This window comes from Symphodus melops (genome assembly GCF_947650265.1).
Source record: "Symphodus melops genome assembly, chromosome: 6".
Lineage (NCBI taxonomy): Eukaryota > Metazoa > Chordata > Actinopteri > Labriformes > Labridae > Symphodus > Symphodus melops.
This window is the reverse complement of record NC_136696.1, coordinates 21,152,020-21,164,941: the sequence shown is the minus strand read 5'-3', so window position 1 is coordinate 21,164,941 and position 12,922 is coordinate 21,152,020. Positions and strand designations below refer to the sequence as shown.

At 41.2% G+C, this 12,922-nt stretch overlaps 2 protein-coding genes across 2 annotated transcripts; both read right to left on the bottom strand.

The window, feature by feature from the left end:
* On the bottom strand, positions 1-8,283 carry LOC306825654 (potassium voltage-gated channel subfamily A member 1-like). Its single transcript, XM_079346534.1, has 2 exons — positions 7,689-8,283; positions 1-7,036 (listed from the first exon to the last, which is right to left on the bottom strand). Exon 2 carries the CDS (start codon positions 6,778-6,780, stop codon positions 5,305-5,307), a length of 1,476 nt encoding a protein of 491 aa, XP_079202660.1. The 5' UTR covers positions 6,781-7,036; positions 7,689-8,283; the 3' UTR covers positions 1-5,304.
* An 867-nt stretch (positions 8,284-9,150) lies between these two features.
* LOC306825655 (shaker-related potassium channel tsha2-like) lies at positions 9,151-12,693 on the bottom strand. Its single transcript, XM_079346535.1, has one exon. The coding sequence runs from the start codon at positions 12,445-12,447 to the stop codon at positions 10,990-10,992; it is 1,458 nt and encodes a 485-aa protein (XP_079202661.1). The 5' UTR covers positions 12,448-12,693; the 3' UTR covers positions 9,151-10,989.
* Positions 12,694-12,922: the final 229 nt, after the last annotated feature.

The following is a 12,922-nucleotide window of genomic DNA, read 5'->3' as shown; positions in this document are numbered from 1 at the left end:
CTAGCAAATGCCATACCTCACAAACGATACCTTAAAGTGTTTTAATCATGTGTCCTTGTGAATAGGAGGGAGAAAGATTGAGACCATTTTAGAAAAGCCCTTCAGGCCCTAAGGTGTGGAACAATTTGCTGCGAATGACAGAGGTAAGCGAGCCTCTCCTGGGACAAGAGGATTAGTGTGGAACCATTACCTTCGCCCTGTGAATCACTTCTAATGGCCTCAGTGAGAGGGTGCTGAGGTACAGACGAAAGGACACATTTTGATTGAGACCTCAAGCTCTGTAACAACGCATACTGCAGCATATTTCTCCTGCTAGTGCGATGCAGAAAGAGCTGTGACAACAAGATGGCTTTATGTGTGTAGGTTTTCATGCAGAAATACACTCCCATCCTGAGGCGAAATGAGCAAACACCAGCAGATCCTTAAAAATTTATTGAAGTTAATGTAAGGTGAAATCATAAGTGATAAGAAAAAAATAAAATAACCCTTGCATAGATCACAGACCATGCCTTTGTCATCCTCTGACAAACTTAAAAACATTGTAGCATAATCCTTGGTGAACACAACATGACAATGACAGCTGGATAAGTTAACACAATCAGAGTTTCGTTTGCTTTTGGATGAAAAGAAGAGCAGAAGAGTTAAACAGTCCTTTTGCACTTTGCTCCAAAATCTTCCCTACTGGCATTCAAACATGCATTCTTGAGAGAAAAGACAAACTTGTAGACATTGCACTCCTATCACAAGCAAGATTTTCTTATCTTTAGTGAGGAGGTTCACAACTTCCCGACCTTCATGCCTGTTCAGCGCCTCCTCACCAGGCAGAAAGCAGTCCAATACCAAGACCTCTAGCAGACAAGAATGCCTTAAAACAGATGAAGTACAAAGGAGGGTGTGTGGCACAGGCCCTGCTTCGACATGATGGGCATGTTTCCAACAACACAGTATCACTACATTCTAGACTGAGATAAGATCAGACAAAAAGTCACTTGAAAAAGTGTTTCAGTCCTAGAATAGAGATAAAGTTTGAGAAACTAGTCCTTATTGTCCTTGCTCACACTCAGACTACAGTACGTGAACAACCTTGATCACCCAACGCAGTCTTCGTGATCCGGTCAGCGCTAAGGTGCTTTTAAGAAATCCAGCAGAGGACAAGTTTCATCCCTACTTCTGAACAGGGCCTTACAGGAAGCCTTGGTGCAGATGAAAGCAAGGGTTTCTTTAAAAATGATGCAACTGTTTTATAGTTGATCTGCAGTTTGAAAGGCAAAACTCATGCAGTCGTCCATCGACCATGCAGTTTTTTGCGATTAGTAGGTTTCTGTAGAGATACATTATAGCAATAAGGTTCAGCAGTGGTGAAATGTGAACATGGTGTTTGAATGAATCTTGTTTTTTGTTTCTTGAAACCAAAGAGACAAACAATATGTTTGTATATTTTAAATAGTACACTTCTTGTTCATATCATTTAGTGTATAGCAATTGATCAGTATACAGTAGTTTCATTATCATGGCTTGCCAGAGAAATATATTGTCTTTGACATTCCAGTATATGGCATGTTCTTCCTAAGTGTGCCACACAAAATTAAAAAGAAAACAAAGACACACAGTAAAATAGTTTCATAGGTATTTGCAGTATATAGTGGTTACGTTTCTCTACCTTATTGTAGCTAAATTGCATTTTGTTCACATGATATTTCATGTTTTTTTTTATAGTTTAATTAGGTTAAAGTTGTCATTTTTTCTTTCTCATGTTTGCTTGCAGAAGCCTAACAACTAACAGTAAGCTAAACAAATAAATGTGTAAAACATTTTAGGCACCTTCTCTGACTTGCTCTCACACAGCTGATCAGTCCAGTGGACTGAAGATACGTAGATCCTCTCTAAGTGCATTATGGGCTGTTCCTTTGGGACTGCCTTATAGGTTTGACTGAACTCTTTGCAGCCTTTGTTCCTGACTGCAAAACAATTCTGGCCTTACCTGCATGTTTAATGGGGACTGAAGCTACGAAGCCTATATTTGAAATGTGCACAATTTCTCTCACTACAATATCAACCTCTACATTTGACCATACAACACCCAGCACAGAGGATCATAAACAGCCCTGTTATGAGTTTTCCATCAAGTGATTGCAGTTTCTCTGACATTCAAAATAGGATTGTTTTCCTATTTTATTTTCTTATTAAAAAAAGCATCTAAGAAACAGGTTATCTGTTATTCTATTGCTGTTAAGAATGCACGTCTCTTTTGGGTAATGAAATGCATAGCACCATCCATACATGTCCCCACAGCAACCACACTGCTAACCTGAAGGGCATCATTTATATTTTCTACATCTCACTTTCTGCAATTTTAGGAGATGTTGCCAACATCTATTTTCAAACATTCAAGGTATCTTAGAAACATGTGACAAAAGCTAACTTTTCCTGATAGCTGCATTTAAGAGACTTCTATAATTTCTTTGTTTCATCCTATAATATAATGTGTTGTATGGGGTAATATTGGTGTCCACCTTAATGAGAAACACTATACAAATTGAAAATCCCTGACACAAATATGTATCTTTTTTGCGCTCTTGATAAGTTACTGAGATCCAACAAGGCTCGATTATATTCTCACCCCGCCAGAGTCAGACACTCTTCAGCAGTACAGTACAAAGATCAGTTTCAAATAATAACAGAAACTAACCAACCAGCCACCAATAACAAAACAGTGACAAGAATTAAAGAATGGAAAAAGGCTTGTTCAAAACAATTAAAGGCTTGCTTTAGCTTATGCTTCAAATAATATGTGATGGTGACAAAACTAGCATCACAAAGATTAGCCATTGCAGAAAAGAAAAAGACTATGAAATTCAAGTAGCACTGCAGTGAAGCTTATGTTTTAAACAAGATCTTGTCAGATGAGTGATATATAAAAAAAGAGTGTACAGTACATACAAAGTCTTCCTATTATTCTGTTGCATGTTGATGGATGTACAGTAGCTTGAGATTTTCACATAGCCACTACAATTTGTCCAAATCTATCTGCACTAAGCCTCTCTGAAACAATAGGCTCAGAAACAATGCACTATTGTGAAAAAAAAAATGCATTTTACAAGCAGAAAAAAATTGTTTCAAGCAACAGAAAAAAATGATTGTGCAAAAAGAAGGGCAGCACTTAACTGTGCATCATAATGCCCATGGATTCAAGATGATCTGATTTAAAACTGTAACATCTCTACTGTCTTATACACATGGACATGTGTTTGCTGAGACACATTCAAGTGTGTTTCTGTAACACAACAGTTACTTAAATACCATTGTGTCAAAGAAACAAACATATAAAACAGTCAATCTCGTCCTGTTAGGAGAGTCAAACAATCTGTACAATGAATGTTCTGATTGTGCGTAGCTTTAAGTGAAAGAAAGGAGCAGGATTGTGATATACTATATGCCCTAAGTGCTTGTGTAAAGGCTATGCTTTGGGACTCTCACATTCAATGTTGCATGACTGCAGTTTACACTTAAGGTTCCATTTTGCATTATGGTGTCGGAAGCCCTGCATTGAAGCTTGCAGCTCTGCAGCAAGTTTGCAATGACCTCACTGAGGTAGAGACCCTGAAAGGATGCGTGGTGCATGAACAAAAAAAAACAACATAAGTAAAGTATATTTAAAACCTATGGATTTTCCCTTTTAAACTGGATTGGTAAACATGCAGAGTACAATACATTGCTGCTTAAGGGCATAATTAAGTGCGTGACGGCATGAAAACTGGGTTGTGCATAACAGCCATGGATCATCTTTTTTTTTTCTTTTTTTTACCACAATCACCTACTGTTTCGACCTTGCTCACCTGGCATCATTGAAATCAAAACCAACAGTGTATCAACACGAGAACAGAAGGTAAACCAGCTCTTCTCAACCTCACAAATCCCACTGTACACAGAGGCACTTTCACTGGTCCTGTTGGTGAAAGAGATAAAGGCACTAGCAACTAATGTCACAATAATTCTCTGTAATACGTGAAGGTGAAATTTGGTATTGATCTGTTTTTTGTGTGGATCATAAACCAATATGTACTCAATTTGGTAGGGGAAATGGAAGCATGACTAATGATATGTTAACTTTTCCTGTTCAAAGAAGGTCCATGCACTGCTTCTATTGACTTAGTACTGTAATTTCTGCTTATTATGATTATATGCATTTTTGATAATATTCATTTAGTTTCTTCGACTACTCTTAAATGAGAAACTGTGCATCCTCAAGTTGGGTTTCGATATATTTTTCATCGCAATTCAGAAACATCCAGAATTTGATTTCCTTAGTTTCCCTGACAATAGGACACAGCAGAGTGCCTGAATTGCAACAAGCTGTATAATCATGTCATGCATTAAATAGACCAGGATACCAAAGTACCGTAGTCGATAGACCATAATGCAGGATACTTTTTTCATGCTATGATCTCATTTATGTACTGTTCCCTTAAGATTTAACATTCAATTTCTATACTTCTAAATGATTAGCATTTTAAAATAAAAACGCATCCAGTGCAATGAAAACTGATGAGAAAGGGGGGATGGAGGCAGGTATCTAAAACAACATCCTTTCCATTGTGTGAGTTATGTCTCATGCATGCTGATATCAAAATGGAAAGTCTCTAATCATGCTCGTGTGAAGCTCACTTTATCATTGTGCTGTGTTGCGTCTAAAGGGCATGGCATTGAATCACTTGGTGATATCACAATTACAGCATCTGCTGGGAAACAGCAGCATTGCGGATGTCTGTGAAGCGTGTAGATCACCATCTGTTTACATCCAAACAAGAGAGATCAGTCTTCCTCCTATAAGGTGCTTTGCTGAATAGTAGATCCTTCATGGGGAGCCAGGAGAGAGATGGGGGAGCAGGGGGTCACCTAACTTCTTGGCGCTTACCACTTGGCTGCAGATGCTTGCATGTCTCTGCAGACTTTTCTGGTGCAATGTGCAACTTGCTGAAATGTTATCAGTACTCCATGCATAAGATTTTAATTATTACACTCTCTTCTGATAAGACAGTGCTTACTCTGTGTCCTTCAGGGAGCGTATATGCGTAATAATTAATGTTCTCTTTTTGACGTAGCTATATATTTGTAGGATCATGAGAATTAATTATTCTATCTACCTGTCAGAGCTTAACTTTTCTGATTCCTTCCTATGTAGCTGAGCATAGTTGTAGGCCTAATGCCATAGAGTGCTTTGGAGAGGTAAATGAAGCATTCCTAACTGATGGTCTACTCCACATATGACAGTTCCAATGAGATCCCAAAGTTTCTAACGGGCTTCTAAACATCTGTAAGCAGCTTGCTTTTATTTACACAGTTCTGGTTGGCTATAGTGCAATTTCCAGTTCTGAGGTTTGCCTCCCTAAAGTTGTCGATGCTATTGTTTATGTCTCCATCAATCTCCATGTACTCTGATTTGCTGACGGTGGATGAACTACGGCGGCTGGAGTTGGTTTCAGATGGGATGTTGGGGTTGCTGACATTGAGGAGCTGGGCCTGCTCTTCTCCCTCTGTCTCCCTGTGGTAGAAGTAGTTGAAGTTGGACACAATAACAGGCACTGGGAGTGCAATTGTCAACACTCCAGCAATGGCGCACAAAGATCCTACAATCTTGCCTCCTATAGTGACTGGTACCATGTCCCCATAGCCCACAGTTGTCATTGACACCACAGCCCACCAAAATGCATCTGGAATGCTGCCAAAGTGGGACTCTGGCTCCTCAGCCTCTGCAAAGAAAACAGCGCTGGAGAACAAGATGACTCCAATAAACAGAAAGAAGATCAGCAATCCAAGCTCTCGCATGCTGGCCTTGAGGGTCTGTCCCAAAATCTGCAGTCCTTTGGAGTGTCGTGACAGCTTGAAGATCCTGAACACCCTGACCAGACGGATCACCCTGAGAATGGCCAGAGATGTTGCCTGCTCACCCACTCCCTCTTTTTCTGGGTCTTCAGCCAGCTCAGTGCCGAGTGTTATGAAGTACGGTATGATAGCCACTATGTCAATCATGTTCATCATGTTCTTGAAGAAGGCTGGCTTGCTCGGGCACGCAAGAAAGCGAACTATCAACTCAAAAGAGAACCAGATTATACAGAGGGTCTCAATGACAAAGAAGGGGTCAGTGAGGATATTTGGCTTGTAATAAACAGTAGTATTTCCAACTGTCACCATGCGGCCGTGTGGGTCCTCTTTTAGTTGAGGTAAAGTCTCTAAACAAAATATGACTATTGAAATGAGGATCACCATCACAGACACTATGGCGATCCCTCTTGCAGTGCTTGAGCTCTCTGGATGCTCAAAGAGCAGCCAAATCTGACGTTGAAACTCTTTCTCAGGAAGAGGACGCTCTTCCTCCCTGATGAAACCCTCATCTTCACGAAACTTCTCCATGGCATCCACTCCCAACTCATAAAATTTGATTTCTTCTGAGAACATATCCAATGGGACATTAACTGGCCTTCTCAGCCGCCCCCCAGACTGGTAGTAGTAGAGAATGGCATCAAAACTGGGACGGTTTCTGTCAAAGAAGTACTCATTTCTGAGTGGGTCAAAGTAACGCATCCGTTTTTTGGGGTTTCCCAGCAATGTTTCTGGGAACTGGGAGAGAGTTTTCAACTGTGTCTCAAACCGGAGACCAGCTATGTTGATGACCACCCTTTCGCAACATTCATGGTCATTGTTGTCTGGGGGGTAGGTGTCCTGAGGGTGGCCAGGGACAGCCGAGGCCTCATCCATGTTATCTCCTGCTACCACTGTCATTTTGGGAGGAGGAGGAGGAAGAGGTGGTGGTGGAAGAGGAAGAGGACTTTTGTTGGGATGTTGGTAAGTCTGACTAAGCAGGCATTCAGGTTGGGGGATTTTTTCCTCTCCTCAGCTTCCCACACCCCTTAAATTGTTGGAGACGTTCCCAGATTTGAGGGGGGCTGGCTGCTTTGCCTCAGTGCGGCTCCACTGCAGTTCTCGCTGACTTGACCATTGCTGCTCTCCGATGTATCTGCTGTTGTTACTGCTGCCGCTGTCACCCAGAGAGGGAGTAGAGGAGAAAGAGAGAGAGAGAGCGAGAGAGAGAGAGAGAGAGAGAGAGGAAGAAATAATGGGATCAAACAGCCAAGAAATGTGATGGCTCAGCATTTTCTGCAGATTATTTATTTATTTACTTCCCTCAGCCAACAATTAGAGCTGTTATCCAGCAGTGAATGTAAAAACTAACATCCCAATGAGGTGTATTCTGCTACTTTTTAAAAAATAAGGATAAACAACCATTTTGTAGTGTTGAATAGTTAGTGTATGATGTTCTTCTGGTATTACATGGACTTAACACACCAAAGTCCTTAAGTGATTTCCCTGTATCTCTATAGCAATCCTGATGTTCCTGTGCAGATGTTTACCTCGCATTTAACATACAGATGCGTGGTTATGTGTCTTAAAGGTGCATGGCAGTGATCCATCCTATGGCACTCTTACCAGCCTGAGTTATGATTTGACGCATAGCAGTTGGTGCTGATACCAAATCATGTTTCTACATGCAGTCTATTTGCCTATGGCAGGGCAAACGATAATACATACATCTAGAAACAGAGCAGTAATGCATAATAGTCCACAGCTGTTTTTAAAAGAATGAACAATATGCATTGCATATTGCATAAGTCAGCGTCTTCGAGGCTTACCGTGAGTTACTCTTGCAGGTCTTGAATGCGTCTTATCCTTGAGTAAAATCATCCAACAGCAGGGCACCAGTGGGTGTCATGAGGCAACTTTACATTGCAGTAAAAAACACAGAAATCCCTAGCCTTACTGTGCTCATCGCCATACTAACTGAAGTGTCCTCAGATCTAAACATCTTCACGCACGATGAGATGAAACAGGACCAAAAACATGAGAGTGTGATGTGGAAGCCTGAGCTGGAAAAGCTTCAGCTCCGGGACTTCCTCGCGCGGCGGCACGTTGGTGTGAGCAGCTTACAGTATACTGCAGGAGAAATCTTGCGCTGCAATTCAGGAGGGGGAGATACAGTACAGGGTAATAAGCGAGATCCTGGCATTTCAAGGCATCACTGCATCAGCATGAATCTGCCGCTTTCTGTGAGTAGACAAGATGACGCACCGAATGTGTTTTAGCGTGACACGGAAAGCTGAATAAAAAAAAGAAGATATTTTAGAGACAATCGGGTGGAGCAGCGTGGTCCAAATGTTTTCTCCACAACGTCAAGCAAGTTTTGCTGTGTATTTTACACGCAAGTGCAGCGAAGGTATGGGAATGGGGATAGGAGGGGGTGGGGGATGGGGCGGAGGAGGAGGAGGAGTTGGAGGGTTTCGACGCAATGCAGACCGGCTCTACTAAAGCACACCGCCAGAAGTTCTCCATACACCACAAAAACAAGAGCGCTCGTGTGCCAGCACTGGCGCAATCACACTGCAAAGAAGGACAGTGGATAACAAGAACCTCAATTTAACCATTTAGTACATTCAAGACATCTGTATGCAGAAAACGAGCCTATCAAAAAATCTGAAAGATTTACACTTTCGTCCCATACAGGATTAAAGATTATTAAACAAGCGTTCGTTGAAAGTGACAAACAAAATACACTCTTTACATCACTTAATAAGATTTCATTCATTACATGAATAATCTTGTGTGTGAAATAAGAATGATTATCTCCCTCTTGCATGTGAAAGATCACATCATGGGGAAATTCTATTCCCACATCCAGTTTCTGATGCTTTATTCTGACAAAGTTAGAATATGTTCAATCTACACTTATTGCTTCATATGGCTGCAGGAGCCAACATACATTTGCAGGGATGTTTGGCATTAAAAAGGCTCTGCAGAAGGAGTGTCGAATTCAGCACCAAGGACAGCGCGGGTGATTGATTTACCTCATATAAAAACTACAGAACAAACGTCGAAATTAATGCATAGCGATAAAGAAATGTAAGAAATTTGCAAATAAAAAAACTGCTTTTCTCATTTGCTTACTATTGGTGACTATGCATGTGTGTGTGCGTGTCAGGGCCCAACAACAGATACTGTATTGGGCAGAGCTGTAGTGACTCAAAATGACTAATTTCTATGACTTTCTAAAAACACACAATCAACACAAAGTCAGGTCATCTGTATTGTTTCTAATTTGTTAAAACGAGCAACACATTCAAAACATCCCATTTAATTTATCACTATGGCATTTTATTAAGTTAACTGGGTTCGTGGCAGGACAGCTCAATGTCTGGTTCTGCGCCTTTTTCAATCATTCAGCACCAAAAGTGATAAAGTAGGTTGAGTTAATGAATCAGCAGGGATTTTGGGTTCTTAGAGAAATTACTTAAGTTGCTTCCTTTCTGGGAGTCTGACATAGGCTAAGTGAAACCCGGCGCGTGGTTTATTTTCTAATTCATACTTTATTTATAAAAATATTTAAGTTCACATACATGTTTAAATTAGAAAAATAACGTTTTGAATACATCTTAAATTCACATTTAATCCTTGTCATGCAGACATTGCATAATGTTCAAAGCTATGTTACAGCAATTAAAGACACTTGAAATTGGCATTCCCACTTCGCATAGTAATAAGATGCATAAGAAAAGAGAAGCGTCAGATTAACCATAACTCAGTGTACACGAGGCTTTTACATAAGTAAAGTGTGGTCATCATAAAGCCTGTATACAAGAATGTTGTTTGATTTTCTACTCCTGACACACACAATGTCCACCAAGTCAACTTTCCCATCATTAAGTCTCTGCAAGCTACAACGCTGGAAGTGCATACAGTATATATGAAAAGATTATCAAATATTTTGTCCAAAGAAAAGACAATCCCACACTTGTATTTTGTTTGCAAAAAAGCCCCCAGTTTCCCTTAATCATCTGCCTCCTGCAAGTAACCAGAAAACAAAACTCACTCACTATATTAACATTAAGCGGTCAGAAAAAGTAGCCAGGCTGCTGCTGAGCTTATAGATAACAATCACAAGTATCCGATCAGCTAGAGACCCCAATCACAGGGGTTTCTGTCTAAACCAGACATGGCAGCTGCAAAAAGTGCAGAGATGCTGAAGTTGAAGTACTATAAAGAGCAGTTTTCTGTAGGATTATACATTATCCACAGGGTGGCGCTCATTGCTCACTTGTTCTGACTAAGATGATCAGAATATGTGAAGGTATAACTCAACATCCAAAGAAAATAATGACAGGGCATTGTTCTCCTCATACTTAAAGATATGTTTATGAGGAATAAAGGAAGATGTTATTTCTATAACAGGACTCTCCCTATTGTTAAAGATTCTGTTATTTGCAGAGTCAGGACACCTAGGATGAAAGCGACCAGTGTCCACAGTGCAACAAGCAGACTTTGCAAATCGTCTAACTGACTCTTGAGTGACAGATATTAATATCTAGGTTTATGTGTCTCGTATATGTCTTCAACTGGACCTCGTACGTTGTGTGCGATTTGATGCACGGCTCACCTGTCCTCTAACTTAACTCAAAGCTTTGGTACTTTGAGAATAGGCTACATGGATGTTTTGCTGATTATTGTACAACTTTATCTTATCTATTTTTTTTAACTTTGATTATTTTGATTTCCATTAACAAATTGGATGTCATATGACTCAGGTATAGGCTTACTGCAATGTTCATTGTGTTTTACTTTGTGTATTAGGGTTATCAAAAATGTTGAAACTGGGCTCCTTTGTATGACGCTTTCAGTCACAGTTCACCACCTATTGATGTTTTGTTTTTGTTTTTTGTTTTTTTTTACATAAAGCCCCGAGAGTAAAAGTTTTTTTGTTTTGTTTTTTTACAGAGGAATGTCCTTTTTCCTTAAATTGCAGGAAATCAAATGTTGTCAAGGTGGGGGTCAAAATCGTATCTGAGGGTTCAATGTTTTGAATCCAACGCCTTAAAAATTGCAACATCCGACCTCAAGGAGCCTGACTGGTATGTCCACTGGAAGATATCCTACTGGCAGAATTTATACATCAGTTAGTTTCCCTGTGTATTTTTCCGCTTGGTTTACGTTTGGATTTGTCAACGTTTCCAAGTCGTCGCTTCCCTGGTATGACTCAGTTTTAGAGAGCGAGTGGCTACTTTCATTTGAATCACGATCACCAAAGGTGATCTGAAGCTGCTGCTGCACCTGCTCCTGTGGCTGTCCGCAGGTCACGTGCACAAACTGTACATTTTCCTCCTGCTCATTCTCTCTGTGGTAGAAATAATTAAAATTTGAAACAATAACAGGGACAGGTAGCGCTATGGTTAGCACTCCGGCAATTGCACACAAAGATCCAACAAATTTGCCTCCTATGGTGGAGGGACACATGTCTCCATATCCAACAGTGGTCATCGTCACCACAGCCCACCAAAATGCATCAGGAATACTTGAAAATCCAGTCTCGGGGTCCTCTGCTTCCGCAAAATAAACTGAACTGGAGAATAAAACAACTCCAATAATCAGGAAGAATATTAACAGTCCCAGCTCCCTGAGGCTCGCATGAAGTGTTTGGCCAAGAATCTGGAGACCCTTGGAGTGTCTGGAAAGTTTAAATATCCTGAAAACTCGAACCAGGCGGATGACCCTCAGGATGGCCAAAGACGCTGCCTGCTGACTGCTGCCCTGATGCTCAGCCAGGTCGAGGCCCAGGGTGATAAAATATGGCGCTATCGCCACTACATCTATCAGGTTCATGATGTTTTTAAAGAAAGCTGCTTTGCTGGGACAGGAGAGAAACCTCACAGTGAATTCAAAAGAGAACCACACAATGCAAAGTGTCTCCACCATGAAAAACGGGTCTGTGAATGGACTGGGCTCTTTGTCGTGTGCACTCCCATTGGAGGGATTGTCTTGTCCTGCTGGGACGTCTCTAAACTCTGGTAAAGTCTCCAAGCAGAATATGATAATTGATATTAAAATGACCATAACAGAGACAATGGCTATGATCCGTGCTGGTCCTGAACTCTCAGGATACTCAAACATGAGCCAAAACTGGCGCTGAAACTCGTTATTAGGCAGCGGGCGGTCCTCTTCCGTTGTCATGCCCTCGTCATTTCGAAACAGTTCAATGACTTCTTCCTCAAATTCATAAAATTTGATTTCCTCCAGGAAAATATCAACAGGAACACTTACGGGCCGTCGTAGTCGCCCTCCCGATTGGTAATAATAGAGGATGGCATCAAAGCTCGGTCTGTTCCTGTCAAAGAAGTATTCATTTCTCAGCGGGTCAAAGAAACGAATCCTTTTACGCGGATCCCCCAAAAGCGTAGTCGGGAACCGGGAAAGGGTCTTTAATTGCGTCTCAAAACGCAGTCCTGAGATGTTGATGACCACTCTCTCGCTGCACTCCTGGTCCGCTGGTTCCAGGTCAGCAGCGTCTTGTAACAAAGGAGTGATGACCACTGTCTCATCGTGGTTCTCCTGGGACACCACGGTCATCTTCCTACCCCTCGGAGGGTAAAACTGTCACTCACCCCCTCAGTGCCTTCCTTTTGCCCTTTTGTTTGTACGTCCTCCCAACAATTTTTCTCATGCAGCCAGCCAAGACAAGAAAAGATATCCAGAATCCGTCTCCTGTTGTTGATTTATACCGTCCTGTTTCAGATTAGAGCCTCTGAACTGTCAACTTTCAGTGGTACAGACAGATCCCCACTTACATGCGCTATACCGATGGCTATGGCTATCATATTCACACCATTTTAAACTCCAAAGCCCTCCCCAAGTTGGAAGACCAGATGACACTTGCTGTTGCTGCTGCTGTCCCTCTCACATTCACTCTACTCACTGTAGTGAGTTAAAAAATAACTTTGCAGCCCTATAAATGTAGCTATATTAATCTTAATCTCTTTTGTAAGTATCTTACATCAGAGTCCACAGGCTTGTTTCGTTGTGAGCAAGGTCCGACAAGTTTTCC

Coding starts and splice junctions, on each gene's coding strand:
- LOC306825654 (XM_079346534.1), bottom strand. CDS start 6,780: ATGACAGTGGTAGCAGGAGATAACATGGATGAGGCCTCGGCTGTCCCT.
- LOC306825655 (XM_079346535.1), bottom strand. CDS start 12,447: ATGACCGTGGTGTCCCAGGAGAACCACGATGAGACAGTGGTCATCACT.